This window comes from Podarcis raffonei, chromosome 2 (genome assembly GCF_027172205.1).
Source record: "Podarcis raffonei isolate rPodRaf1 chromosome 2, rPodRaf1.pri, whole genome shotgun sequence".
Taxonomy (NCBI): domain Eukaryota; kingdom Metazoa; phylum Chordata; class Lepidosauria; order Squamata; family Lacertidae; genus Podarcis; species Podarcis raffonei.
The window spans coordinates 21402003-21417326 of record NC_070603.1 but is presented as its reverse complement, the minus strand read 5'-3'; the positions used below and the strand labels follow the sequence as shown (position 1 = coordinate 21417326).

The window sequence follows — 15324 nt, the reverse complement described above, 5'->3', positions numbered from 1 at the left end:
GCCCTTTATTAAAAAAAAATTACAGAGACTATACAAAAGTGCAAATAAGATTCATGTAATCTATAAATAGAATTTAAAACCAACAAATAAATGAAATGCAAGACATAGGTTTAAAAAATCAAAATCAACAAAACCCCAAAAGCTTAAAAACAGAGTAAAATAGAATTCAGGGAGCAGGGAAAAGATCTACGATGTAAAAATGCCCAGCTAAATAGACAGATCTTCACCTGGCACTGAAAAGCTTATAATGTTGGTGCCGGAATGCCTCCTTAAGGAGGGCTTTCCAAATATTAGGGTGCACCTGCAGAAAAGGCCCACGGCAAAAAGTCAATTTAATACTTAAGATACTAATGATACCGCATACAGAGACTAACTGCACCTAGAGGTCGGTTATTATGAAGCCACTTACCCAGAACTGCTTCTCCTAAATCTGTCATAGCCACCTAAATTACCTGACTATTGCTAAATCAGAATCTGTAGCTCTCTGCTCTACCCCACTCCACTCATGTATTGGTGGGGGTTTTTTTGGGGGGGAGGGGTTGTTGGGGCTGACAAAACACAACAGAAAGGGGAAAACAACATAGACTAGCAGAAAAAAAAGAGAAATGCTAAAGAAGAAGAGGGATTTCCGGGGAGAAAGGGCGAGAGGCAGAAATCACAGGAGACGGGCACACCAACACCTTACAAACCTAAGAAACTATTGTGGGCCACATCTCCAACACTCCCGGGAACCCGTTCGCTGGGCTCTGGCGTTTTATAGACCAGCTGGTCAGGGTCTGAGCTATCAATGTTTGTCACAAACAATATCCCTGCAAGGCCAACGGAAGGAAAGAGAGAGAGAGAAGAGAGAGAGGTTAGCAGTATGAGAAACCTTGGCGCCCAGGCAGGGAACCATCACAGAGCGCTGGGCAGGAGTCGGGGAGACTTAGCAGGGCCTGGGTCGCACCTGGCTGGGATTTTTTCCAGCACTGCCTTGTCTCTAAACCACCAGTATCAGCAACTGGCAAATCGGTTTAGCCAGGTTTGCCCTAAGGTCATGAGAATGAAATGTCTGCTCATTGAGAATCCCACAAATAAGAGTTCTCATTATTATTTTTCATGGTTGTATTTATGGCTAGTCTTGAAGCCAGAAGCCCCTTTCCAGATGTTGTTCGTTAGCCTCATCAACACCCTGCCCTGCGGGTGGCCTGTCCAATTGCTCTGCGATGCTTCGCCTGCCGGGTGCAACCCCGTACCAAGGTAGCTGTTGGCAGGCAAGGGGATGAGCGAGGGGTCCTGGTCCTTCTCTCCCCCGGCTTCATACGGCCCGTCGTCGTAGTAACTCAAATTCAAGCCACTCAGCTCTGCCCGTATGGTCCCTGCCAAACCAAACACCTGTTAGTGATTGGCGGGAGGGGGGAGGAAGAGGTTGGGTTGAGGATCCACAGCCTCACAGTACAGTACAACAGCAACGCGTGGGTGAATTGCACGTTGCAGTTTTCCCAGCTATCTCCATTGAGACTCGGAAGCTGTACCTGGTTCATCCACCGGGTCCATATGGGGTGTGTGGGTTCACAACCCAGCAGGCACTCAGAACTGGAACGCTCATTGGGCTGTTCCAAGTGGCAAAGAGATGGCAGGGGTGCGTGATGGGCATGCCCATCGGTGATTCACGTGGTTCGGACACCCCTGCCTACTAGGCAATCAAAGGTCAGAACTGCCATGCATTCCATTAGCATTTCCTTGGAGGAGGTGTAAATCATCAGCAATGCTGACCACCACAAGGGGGGGTGCTGATCAAGGTGGGAGCACCCACTGACTCTTCCATCTGGCACAGAGGTGCAGTACTGGTCATGTTGGATAAGGGCCTTAACTTAAGATTACCAGACGTCCCCATTTCCCGGGGACAGTCCCTGGATTTACAAATCAGTCCCCATACAAAATCAATTGAAGTTGAAAAGTGTCCCCGGATTCATTGAAAAAAATCTCGTAACCTCACCAGAGCACATGCGGGAAGTCCTGATTTCACTCTTGACATGCTCAGGGGTGGAGGGGGGGGAGATTCTGCCTGAAACCCTGGGGAGCAGCTGCCAGTCAGTGCAGAATGAACCAGAGGTCTGACCAGGCAGCTCCCTGTGCTTGGTAAAGAAGGCACATTCCCAATGAAATGGAAATGGCACGGAGCATGCCCTCTGGCCATGCTCCATTCTCTAATTTTGGGGGAAGCAACAGGACCTTCACCAACTGGCCCACTGGAGGCTGTCATAGCCTCCAAACCCAGCACAGTTGGTTTGCATAATGCTGACGGATGTCGGGTCAGAGCTATGTTATTTAACGCTCCCCACGCTCCCTGGGTCAGGCATATGTGTGCCAGCTTACCCTTCCAGTTGTAGGTACCAGGCGCCCCAAAGAGGATATAATGCCTATCTGCAGTGAAGCCGGTCGCCACCCCTTGCTGGCAGAAGCCAAAGCGGTCGTGTCCCTGTGGCCGCCCTTCGCAGAATTTCCACTCGCCGCCATCCAGTTCGTCAGAGACTTGCAGCCCTTCGCTGAGCATGTAGCAGCGGCCGATTACGTCCCTCGTCTCCAGAGATTCGTTTACCCGGTTACGTGCTTCGTACAAGTGGGCACAGGTCTGGGATACATGGGAAGGGAAATGACATGGAAAAGTGGTTAGGGGAAAAACCCTGCTGCCTTCTGGCATTCCTGCACAGAACTGAGTGGTTATATCAAACATTTAACCCAGGAAGCTATTTACGTGGGTTAATTGCTCCCTTATGGTATCTAAGCAGAAGGTATTTAAATGTCCCGGTATGGAAGACCATATGACAACATTTACTCCAAGCTAAGTCAGTTCTTGGGTAACAAGGCTTACTGAGGACACACACATAAACAGGTGGAAGGGGAATATTCCAAGGTGAGAAACCGATGATGCTGTTAGATTTCAAAAAGCAGGAAAACATAATCAATGAGTTGTGCTTTCTCTTCCCAAGGTCATTCAGAAAGAAGGCCCAACTCTTAGTTTGCACAACTTCCCTCCACAATGAACAGCATCCGTGTATATCTAGGGTTGACAATTTCAAGTTTATTGTCATAAACACATACAGAATACAATAAAAATGATAGATCCGGACATGTGGCAGCCCATGCCGGCAGTGTCGTATAAAAAGTAAAAAAGATCCCTGCACTCAGAAAGCAATCATGTCAGTAATAAGGGCTGGCCTAACCTATTCCCTAACACACTGGCTTTCCATGTGCACAAAGAACTTAGTGTGTGCTTTCTCTGATGGTGTAAATTGGCTCAGACACAGACCATGTTCACGAATTGTTATTTCAGATCAACAAAGTTGTTATTTCAGATCAAAAGACCCTTAATACATCCTGACTTCTGGGCTGTTCCCAAGTGACACAGCAAACACACCACTAGAATGATTTATTCATGTGGATGTTATCAGAGTTGAGCCTTCCCCAACTAAACACCCCTTCCCAGGGTGTTTCAATTACAAGACACAGAAAAGCTGAACTTTCTATCCAGGAAGCAGAGCAGATACCTAGGAGAGCCTCACAGAACTCCACTGAATGTGATCCTCTTAACGGGTGTGTGAAATACAGGAACACCTTTCTGAATAACCCCACCTACCAAATGACCTAGAATTGGTTTCCACTGCTAATGTGAACGAGGGCTGGATGATATACAGTATCAATATGATAATCCAAAACTGGTTTAGAGTTCATATCCTACTATGGGCTTCGTAATTTTTGACCTGGCAATATATCACAAATCATGATGCACGTTTGTGTGTGCTAGGCAAAAATCATGATGTGGGAAAAGCCCTGAAGCCAGCCAATTATTTCAGACATCACGATGTTATCAGTATATTGCGATGTTTATCTGGTGATATATTGCGATGTTGACAACCAGATATCGCCCAGCCCTAATGTGAACACAAAAGCAGCAAGGGGGCGGGGGGGCTCTTCTTAACCTCACCTTATCCCATCTGTCCTCAGCTCATCTGAAATCTGTCTCCTTTTATATCCCTCCACCCACCTGCTTCCACATAACTCTTGCCACTATAATCTGCTGAACCCGTGGTTCCCAACATGGGGCACACGCCCCACGGGGGGGGCAATCTGGTTTTTAAGGGGGGCAATTCGAGAATGAGTTATTAACAGTGAATGGCCTTTTAGGCTTCCTCCATGTGAATAGGAGTTCACTTTTTGAATAATAAGAATTTTATGTCACTGGGGGCGGGGGAAGGGGCGGAGATCAGGATTTTAAAGATGCTTGGGTAGGGCATGGCCAAAAAGAGAATGGGAACCACTGCACTAAACCTTCCCTCCCCCCTCCCCAAAGAAAAAACCCTGAGGAAAGAGCAAGGAGCCTCTACTCCTGCTATATATAACACAGAGGACAGCAGTCTATATTCTGAAATCCAGACCCAAACAGGTTAACAGAATGACCACCCACCCATCCATCCATCCATGGCCACTGACCACAATCTTGCCGCCGGGGCCCTGGCTCTTGACGGTGACTCCCAGCCATTGGTTCTCCTTGCTCTCCTTCTTCAGGTCAACTGCAAGGTGTGGAGGAGATGGAGAGGAGATATCAATCTCAACTTAGGGAGAGGATTCAAGCTCATCCCTCCATTATGCAGGACGGGATATGGAGCATTTGCTCCTCTCCTAATAACCTCAACCAATCCGGTGGCCAATGAGGGCCCAGACTACTTGTGTCTTGGGAGATCCACAAATGGCCCTCTTGAGCTAAAATTAGATGTACGGAGCCTGATTTGCATAAAGACTGTGGGGTGGGGTGGGGGGTATTAAATCCCTCCCCAAAGCAGCCATGAGCCTTGGAGGGAAAATATTCAGGTGTCAATCCGGGCCCTGCCATATTCAGCAGGTCTGGTAAGCTGAATGCACTCAACAGAGCAGCCGTAATGAATCTGTGTTGGTGCACTGGCCAGGATTTTACATAGCACGCATGGGCCTTGACAGGATCTCTCAATTAAGAGCAGGTACAATGCAAGTAGTTCTGTGTTTCTCTCTGAAGCTCCATGGGGGCAATTTGGGCTGGAGATGCAGCATAAAATCTCCCTCACATAGTACTGTTGCTCCCGTCCACCTAATGCACACCTCCAGTCACTTTTAAGAAATCTGGCAAATTTAATTGCCGACCTCCCGTATCACATGTAGTTTGCTCCTAAGGAATAGAATACTCTGGGAAGCATGTTTGTAACAATGTGGTAGGAACCCAGAAAAGGGTGTGAGACTGGCAGCATAATTCTATGCTGGAATGCCAAGGTGTCCGATCCAAGCCAGTGTCCATAGAACTACTCCTCATTGTCCTCTAAGGAGAACTGAATTGATCCAGATAAGATTTAGGAACCATAATCCGGACTCGCTTTAGTACAGTTTGTGCTAAATTTCTGGAGGTCAAGGTGCTGGGGCAAGCTTGTGAGAACAGGGTATTGTTACATAATGGTAAGGGAAATGCTATCAGTATGCGTTCATTCACTCAACCAATTCTTACTTAACATGTTCAGAGTGTGAGCAGGTGACTGAAAAGCAGGTTGCAGGTTTACACTGTGGAAAATCCAGGCAGGATCAAATTAAGCCACGCACAGGATGCAGGAAATGGTATCAATATACCTGAAGGAGCGCCTCCACCCCCATAGCTCAGCCTGGACACTGAGGTCCTCCTCGGAGGGTCTTCTGCTGGTTCCCTCACAGCGAGAACCAAAGTTGCAGGGAACCAGGCAGAGGGCCTTCTTGGTAGTGGCGCCCGCCCTGTGGAACGCCCTCCCTTCAGATGTCAAGGAGATAAAGAATTACACAACTTTTAGAAGACATCTGAAGGCAGCCCTGTATCGGGAGGTTTTTAATGCTTGATGTTTTATGTCAGGGACGGAATGATCTACCCATTTTTGGGGGGGTTCAGGTCAAAGTTGTTGTTGATCTTTTTTTAGGGAGGAACGTCCTGTTTGGGGGGGGATCAGGGCAAAGTTGATGAGCTTTTTTAGGGGAGGTTAAACCCATTTGGAGGGGAACAGGGCAAAGGAAAAAATGAATTAAACCGCTCACCAAGGGATCGCTTATGAAACAGCTGGTCTCGCAGTGAGGCCTCAGTCTTTCGTACTGCCAATTTAGAGGCCAGGGCAAGGGGGCGGGGCCAGATGGAGGAGCCAGCGATTGATCATGATCTACCCAAACCTCCCGGGGATCGACCAGTAGATTGCAATCAACCTGTTGGACATCCCTGTTTTATGTTTTTAGATATGCTGTAAGCTGCCCAGAGTGGCTGGAGAAACCCAGCTAGATGGGTGGGGTATAAATAAAATCATCTTCTTCATCATCATCATCATGCCTAACTCCAATTCCAAACTGACTCCAGTTTAATCACCCTGATCCAAATCAGACACTGAATGACAAATAATAATAATAATAATAATAATAATAATTTATCATTTATACCCCGCCCATCTGGCTGGGTTTCCCCAGCCACTCTGGGCAGCTTCGAACAGAACAAACTAAAATACAATAACCTATTAAACATTAAAAGCTTCCCTAAACAGGGCTGCCTTCAGATGTCTTCTAAAAGTCTGGTAGTTGTTTTTCTCTTTGACATCTGGTGGGAGGGTGTTCCACAGGGCAGGTGCCAGTATCGAGAAGGCCCTCTGCCTGGTTCCCTGTAGCGTTACTTCTCACAGTGAGGGAACCGCCAGAAGGCCCTTGGAGCTGGACCTCAGTGTGTGGACTGAGCTGATGGGGGTGGAGACGCTCCTTCAGGTATACTGGACCGAGGCCATTTAGGGCTTTAAAGGTCAGCACCAAGACTTTGAATTGTGCTCGGAAATGTACTGGGAGCCAGTGTAGGTCTTTCAAGAACGGTGTTATGTGGTCTCAGTGGCCGCTCCCAGTCACCAGTCTAGCTGCCGCATCCTGGATTAGTTGTACTTTCCGGGTCACCTTCAAAGGTAGCCCCACACAGAGCGCATTGCAGTAGTCCAAGCAAGAGATAACTAGACCATGTGACAGCCTTGGGTGTTTTCACAGTGCTGCTCACTTACCTCCTTCATCAATGGGCACTCGTTGGCAGTCATTAATCTCATGGGTCAAGGGACAGGCATACAAGCCGCCAGTCCTGCTGGCCTTTTGACCCGGCAAAGCAGCCGCCTGTGGCGCTCCCACCAACAACCTGAAAGAAATGGAGCAGAGCGTTAGCGGGACTGAGAAAGAGAGCTGGGAGAGTGTGACAGGGGTCCCTGGGGTGGCGGGGGCGGCAATTAGAAGCATGCTCTGATCCCTGGTCCCACTGCAACTGGGCAGCTGTGGGATGCTGAGGGCTAAGACAGGTTAAAAGATAGGGGGGTCCTAAGCTAAGGCACATTCTACCCCACCCCCTGTCTCACAAGCATAGACTACAGTTTCTCTTCTGCCTGTATTTATATACAAAGGAAAATGCCAAAGGCTTGTGTACCCATACACACACTTTCCCTTACATCGGTCCTTAAAATCACGTGCTGGACAAAAACTAATTTGTTTCATGTTGGCAACCAAACAACGAAACAAATGGCGGGTCCATGTCCTGGGTGGGAGATTGCCTTTCCAGCTTTCTTCCTGCCTGGCAAAAGTCTGTCTCTGGCCGCTGGGTTCTGAAAATTATTTCAGAAGGTTACCTAATAGACTTCTTTTCAGTTTGTCCCTTCCCCACTACCAAAAAACCAACTTTGTCGTCAAGCCATTTAGTCTTCGATTCATCATCTTCTTTCTGTGGGAGCTATAGTTCCAGTTCCTTCACACCAGCGTCTTTGTGGTCTCTATTCCATCTTCTTCATTGTTCCCGTCACTGCTTTCGTTCTCTGGTTGTCTCATGAGCTATCCTTGACTCCACACAGAGGTGGTTAACCAATTTCAGTTTGAGGGCCACCTTCAGGCCGGGTAGCCCTCCAAGGGCCACGGGCGCATGAGCGGTCATGGCCAAAGTGATTGTGCTCATTTACGCATGAACACAAGAGATATGCACCACTCCTACACACTCATGGTATATGCAAAGCCACACATGCAGCATACATTATCCCACATGCAGGTCACACAACACAGAGAAAGAGCAGTGTCTGAGACCCTAGAGCAGGGGTAGTCAACCTTTTTATATCTACCATCCACTAATGCATCTTTCTTGATGGTAAAATTTCCTTACCGCCCACCAGTGCTCGATGGAAGGAGGATTCAGCTTGTGCCGTAGAACCCCCCACCGCCCACCTAGAATCCTGAAACGCCCATTAGTGGGCAGTAGGGACCAGGTTGACAACCCCTGCTCTAGAGGACTGCTGCCGGTCAGTGTAGAGACTCAAAGGTTCTCAAACTGTGGTCCACAGAGCCCTGGTGGTCTCTGAGCTCCATTTTGGTAATTCACATAGAGTTCACAGTTTCTGTCTATAACTAGCCATGAACTTGATTATTTTCCCCTCTAACAACAGAAACAGAGGCCTTTTTGACTAGGGCCAGATTGATCAAACAGGCCAATAAAACCCCAGACTACGGGCCTATAATTTTCATAGAGTGCTTGTGCAATCTAAGCACCCATCCAGACATCCTTTTTATCGTGCCTTTATGATTATTTGTGTGCTGATGGTGCTGCTTTTAGTACTTCCTTCTGTTTGTGAGTTGTTTTAAAATGTTTTTAACATTGTGTTTTAATTGCTGTAACCTGTACTGGAGCTTTAGGGTGAAGGCGAGATGATGATGATGATGATGATGATAATAATAATAATAATAATAATAATAATAATAATAATATGTTAATAATAATAATAAGAACAGGCATGCTATATGAAGGACAGGCAGTCTTGAATAAAAGGATGGGAGGTTTGACTGGGTGTGGAAAGTGAAGGAAAGCCGACAGTCTTTTGTAGTAATTCAGGGAACAGTTTGCTACTGCAACAAAAAGTGGATTGAACAAGCATTGGAAAAAGAATAGGGTGATTTGGGCATAAGTGCAGGGGGTGGCTGGACCAGCATATACCCTCCAACATTTCCCAGATGAAAATAGGAACATCCATTATATTAATAATAATAATAATAATAATATTATGCCCCTCCCTTCTGACTGGGTTGCCCCAGGCACTCTGGGTGGCTTCCAACATATACAAAAACATAGTATTAAAAAAACTTCCCTATACGGGGCTGCCTTCAGAGGTCTCCCAAAGGTTGTATAGTTACTTATCTCCTTGGTTGGGGGTGTTACGGCTAAAATCTGGGTGCGGGGCTACTCTGCCACCCAGCTCATCGGACTAAGTCCGTGGGTCCCTGCGGAAGAAAATGAGCTCAGCCGGACAGGAGCAAACTGCAGAAGATCCAGGTTTATTGCGCAACAGGTTCAAGGCAAGATTGAACAGCGAGAAAGGGGTGACATGAACTTTTGAAACTCCCCCCATGTCCCAGAATACAGCGCAAAATACATCCCAGTTACATCATGAATACATTAAGGAGAGGTTGGGTTACACCGGATTAACATATGGAGGAGGGAGGGGGGAATATGCAGAGCTGGAGATATGCGCAGATAAGCGCTTCCTGAGTGCCGGTGATGGGAAGACAATGGTCCATGTATGCATAGTCTGCCACCTGGCATTGCCCGGAGGAAAGGCTTGGCAGAGCACCTTACTTGAGGGATTATGGAGGACAGGGGAGGTGTCATAGAGTCCTAGAGAAATTGAGCAAATTGGCACGTTGATTTTCTATGGATTTTATAGATTTTAGTCCCTTTTGACATTGACAATTGGGAATAAATGGATATAGTGTAGCGAAGAAGAAGGTGAAGAAGACATGCCCCCCCCTTTCCGTAACAGGGGGGTCGCATAACTCCATACCCGCCAACATTTCCCCAATGAAAATATGGGTGTCCTAAGGAAAAGCAGGACATTCTGGGATCAAATCAGAAACCAGGATTGCTTCCGGGACTTGAGAGGGTCTGCCAGCATAGGAATGATATATAGGAGAAAGCACCAATGAACGAAACAAAGAGGGCTAAAAAGCGCTGGGGGACCAGATTTCTGCTGAGCTGGCTAAGGCTGCCTGCCTCTTTTCCATTACGCACTGTGCCTCAGTGACCTTGAGCATCCCACCCCTCCCCCTCCCCACGACATTAAGGGGCTTAATGAAAACGCCAATTAGTTAAAAGGGAAAATGAAATCAAATTCCACCACGGGCAGTTTTGTGGGGAGTGAGAAGGGTGGAGGGGAGGTGGTGAGCAGAGGGGGAGACCTTTCAATCCCTTCCTTCAGCAAGGAGAGGCGGCGGCAGCAGCAGCAGCAGCGCACTCCTCAGAAACCATGCGCCTCTCGGACCACAACATTTGCATCCATCACCTGTTCCTGGATCTCCACTGCAGCTGTCGCGCCCTCCCTCCCTCCAGCTCTTGAGACACTTTATGAACAGGGACATGAAGCGATTTCAACCAGCCCACAAACTGTTTCACACTTGCCTTAAGGAAGAAGGGCAGCTTCTCTCTCCCCGCCCCCCCCCTCAGCTCTCTCTCATAGTCCAATATCAAAACAGATTAAAGAGAAAGCTCCCAGGCTGAACTTTATCCTGAGGCTTCCCTACACCAGTCAGTTTTCTGTGGCTGTTTTATGTATTTACTCAGTTGCACACTTGCTTTAAAAGCATATACACTGGATTTGAAAATGAAAACTCAAGGCGGCTTACCGTAATAAAATACCTAACAATGCATAAAGCGAAAAACGGCAGTACTACCAAAAAAAGTTTTTTTAAAAAAAATCCGAAACTGTATTTTACATAATCAAAGCAAAAATTAGTACAAATGGCAAACAGTTTGTAGCATGAGACAGACCCTGCTTCCTGCCCAGAAAAAAATGTGATGCAACACAATCTTAATGGGGAAGGCTGTAGCTCCGTGGTGGAACACATGATTCCCATGCACAAGGTTCTGGGTTCAATTCTTAACATCTCCAAACAGGGCTGGGAAGGACGTATTGTGTCAGCAATCACCAGACACATACTCAGGACTTAACCATTTGAGTATTTTCCCGGTAGCCTCAGGAGACAAGGGTAAGAAGGCTGGCAGAGAAGGGACAGGGTGCCCTGTCTCTCTGTGCTCAGCACAGAAACGAAGCGGCCAGAGGAGGGAGGTTGCCGCCTCTGTGCCCTGCAGAGAAATGGAGTGGGCTGGTCCTCTGCCGGCTCCCAACTCCAGCTGGACAGTTTCTTAAAAATCAGGCTGGTAACTTTTGTATACTTGGTCTAAGAGCTGCAGAACAGGAGAACAGATTTCAGTCAGTACTTATCAAGGGACACATCAAAATCTGAACCCCTGGAGAAGAAAGGTCCTATACATTTCTTTATTTTGGGTGAGGGGGAACATGTATTCTGCTCTGTGTTCTGCTCTGGTCAGACCTCACCTGGAGTACTGTGTCCAGTTCTGGGCACCACAGTTCAAGAAGGACACTGACAAACTGGAACGTGTCCAGAGGAGGGCAACCAAAATGGTCAAAGGTCTGGAAACGATGCCTTATGAGGAACGGCTAGGGGAGCTGGGCATGTTTAGCCTGGAGAAGAGGAGGTTAAGGGGTGATATGATAGCCATGTTCAAATATATAAAAGGATGTCACATAGAGGAGGGAGAAAGGTTGTTTTCTGCTGCTCCAGAGAAGCGGACACGGAGCAATGGATCCAAACTGCAGGAAAGAAGATTCCACCTAAACATTAGGAAGAACTTCCTGACAGTAAGAGCTGTTCGACAGTGGAATTTGCTGCCAAGGAGTGTGGTGGAGTCTCCTTCTTTGGAGGTCTTTAAGCAAAGGCTTGACAACCATATGTCAGGAGTGCTCTGATGGTGTTTCCTGCTTGGCAGGGGGTTGGACTCGATCGCCCTTGTGGTCTCTTCCAACTCTATTATTCAATGATTCTATGATGATGTTGTTGGACTACAACCTCAAGCATCCCTGACCATTGACTGGGCTTGCTGGGGCTGATGGGAGTTGGAGTCCAACAACATCTGGATGGTCACAGGTTCCCCACCTTTGCTTAGCCTGGTGCTTCTGTGAAACCTTGGAATCCCTTTTCCAGAATTTCCTGACTCTTTCAGACCAACTTTGAAGATGTAGCATAGATTCTCTCTCTCTCTCCCCTCCCCTTGCTGCCTAAAGTAGAAAGTGGCAGTATTCACTGTAGTAGCCCATATAATCCATCTCCACCCTGCCATGGTCTACAAGCTCCAGTGTGCATGCCACTGTTTTAGAGGCCCAAGCTCTTCCCAACCCTTGTGAATGTCAGCTCCTTTGGGGAATGAAGCTTTTAAAGCACTCTCCTTTCTCCCCACATCCAACATCCTGCTTCCCCTCCTCTCAGGGACCTAGAGGCTCTTCCCACTGGATTGTGATGGCTTCTGGACAGAGATTTTTCCATGAACATGGCCAAACAAGTGGGTTGCAACAGTTGGGGGGGGGATATGCTTTCATAAATGATTTCCCCCAAGAGAGCCAAAGCAGAATGTCAGATTCAACTGACTGTGCTTACCAGGAAAGGGTCTCATGAGAAGAGGGGTGGTTTGAAGGGGAAAATCTAGCACAGGACTGCTTTAATATGGCAAAAGTTGTGGGCAATTATGGGTACCGGTGTCCATTTTCCCTTTTCTCTTGGATCAAGACATCCGCCTACGCACCATGGCCAATACAACAATTTAGTATGCTGAGCAGCTGCGACCTTTGTTATGGTGCTGTGTTATGACTGCAGAAGCCCCATCCAATGTTAGCTGCTGCCAGGTTTCCTGGCTAAGGGGCACAAGGAAAGAAGGCAGGGCTCATCTGCACCTGCCAGTCCACACACATGACCTTTCTCCCCTACTTGCGCAGATGCCTTCAGGCCAGATGCAAAGCAATAAACACCCTAATGATGAATGCCCCTCAGAATGAAGGGGTGAAGATGAATCTACACTTAAGGATGGAGATGGAGAGCTAAGAATGATGGCCAGGGCTGTCAGCTTGGTAAGGATGCCAGGAGGGTGGAATGGTAAATTGCATCTGGAACAGAATATGGGTAGCTGAGAATTTCAGGGTGTGTGTTTTTTAATAAAGAAAAATAGTTCCTAGCCATTACTCTAGACAGCTATTGCACAATACAAAATTAGGTGGATCGGTTCTCTGACCTTACATCTAGGAAGCCTAGATTTTCAGTCCTCCACAACATTCATCCATATACATTAATACATTCACGGGGCATAAATGCATGATAATCGCCACAACTACAGAAGTTTTCAAGAAGTCACAGAGGGAAGCTTTCATTATGCCATAAAAAGGCACAAACAGCTATGCATTCCCCTGCTCAATTGCGCACACACAAAACAGAAGAGGACACAAAAGTGCGAACAATCCTAAAGTTGTTCTCTGCCTGTGCTGGAATGAGAAAAAAACCCACACAGTCCTTCTTTGCCCAGTAAGGCTGCTGTGCTGGATTGGTAATCCACCACAGGGGCACAGAGGAGAAGAGAGATCCTGATACACGCAAGTTTACATGGGTTAACTTGAGAGCTTTTGAAGTGAAGAAATGAAAGAGGGAATCGTTTTAGTACAGCAAACTACAAATTTATAACTTCCTTTCTTTAAAACACACACACACATCACAACACAAATAATTTTCAAAATCTAGGCCTTCAGAAGGGAAGGGTAACTTCCATAAGGATATATGGAAAGTTGCCAAAGAAGTGCTAACTGCACCCTGATTCCCCCACAGCAGAGACTGTCTCTGAAAGCTTAACCTTTAGCTTTATGCTACCAGCGTGAATATGTAGAATGTTTCTTTAAAACTCCATAGTTAGAAAGGGGGTGGTATGTCTTCTCTACCCAATGACAGGGTGGTGTATCCTGGCTATTAGAGGAGAGGGGAGAATCTGCATCTAGAAAAGGGACCTGTTACCAATAAAAGTGAGCAGAGAATCCCTTGATCTTGCACTTTCCCCCAGATATAGAATCTGGTGGAGAGCAGAAACAGCCTGGGTTTCTAAAGATTTGCCTCTAAAATCCTGGGGAAGGAGGATGTGGGTGCCTTTCTACCATCCTGCTTGAAACTTTCTCCATAGCTTTGGGCACAGGGACCCCCCTGTAAGCGGCTCTGCCTTGGCCTGGCAAGGGATACAGCAGCAACGATACCTCAGGCACTGATCTGGAACTAATGACAATCTAGTTGGGGGCTGCGTTCGTAATGAAGGAGGAATGATGTCTGGTGAGCACAGCTGCGGCAATGCCAGGAACTGGCATGTACAATAAATAAGCTGCCTCTGAGTAATTAATCAAGATAAGATGAGCCACCGAGAGCAGAGGGGAAAGATGGTGGGGTCAGGATGAAAGCTTCCTCTTCCCTGATCTTTCCTAGCAAAATGCACGCTCTGATCTCAGCTACATCCGTGCTGCAAAAAATTCAGCAAAGTCCCAGGAGAGTTTTGATCATGGCCTATGAAGAACTCACTCTGACCCCAAAAGCTGCTCTAGATTGAATCCAGAGTGAGTTGGGCTACGTGGCCCATATGGTTGGGTGTCCAGGAAAGAGATTTCTACCTGAAGAGTTACGAGACACAGGGCGTGTACACAGGGCGTAGGGACGCGGGTGGCGCTGTGGTCTAAACCACTGAGCCTCTTGGTCCGCCGATCAGAAGGTCAGCGGTTCGAATCCGCATGACAGGGTGAGCTCCTGTTGCTCTGTCCCAGCTCCTGCCAACCTAGCAGTTGGAAAGCATGCTAGCGCAAGTAGATAAATAGGTACCACTGCGGCAGGAAGGTAAACGGCACTTCCGTGTGTTCTGGCTTCTGTCATGGTGTCCCGTTGTGCCAGAAGCGGTTTAGTCATGCTGGGCACATGACCCGGAAAGCTGTCTGTGGACAAATGTCGGCTCTCTTGGCCTGAAAGTGAGATGAGAGCCGTAACCCCATAGTCGCTTTTGACTGGACTTAGCTGTCCAGGGGTCATTTACCTTTTACCTACACAGTGTGTGATAATGTGCATTCAGTGCTGGATGCAGGCAGACAGGGATTCTGTACACATAACAATGTCCCCAAGTCATCCCTGTCCCACACGGTTGGGTCTATCTAAGGCACAGTCTGCAGGTCACCTCCTACTGAAGCAGATCTAATGACTCCATTCCTGCTTTCCTACTAGAGTTTCAGCACAGTAAGCCTGCAATGCGTGCAGGGGTTACGTTCCGGATATTGTACCTAAAGCCAAATTTCATAGAGACAAAACACATTGGGTTCAATAGTAGGTAGGATTGCCAAAGTCATTTTTCCTGGAACCTCACCCCCTTTTAAATTTCATCTCTCTTTTTCTGCCACACAC

General features: G+C 47.4%; 1 protein-coding gene across 7 annotated transcripts in view; it reads right to left on the bottom strand.

The window, feature by feature from the left end:
• Positions 1 to 15324, bottom strand: part of ITGA7 (integrin subunit alpha 7) — a 76330-nt gene that overhangs the window by 30227 nt on the left and 30779 nt on the right. For 4 of the 7 annotated variants that reach the window (XM_053375190.1, XM_053375191.1, XM_053375192.1 and 1 more), the window contains 4 exons: positions 7050 to 7177; positions 4474 to 4553; positions 2359 to 2614; positions 1236 to 1358 (listed from right to left, as the gene is read on the bottom strand). In XM_053375190.1, coding sequence (XP_053231165.1) covers positions 1236 to 1358; positions 2359 to 2614; positions 4474 to 4553; positions 7050 to 7177 — 587 coding nt within the window. Of the gene's footprint in view, positions 1 to 689; positions 810 to 1235; positions 1359 to 2358; positions 2615 to 4473; positions 4554 to 7049; positions 7178 to 15324 lie in introns of all 7 variants that reach the window. The other 3 variants (XM_053375194.1, XM_053375189.1, XM_053375193.1) reach the window with 2 other exon arrangements.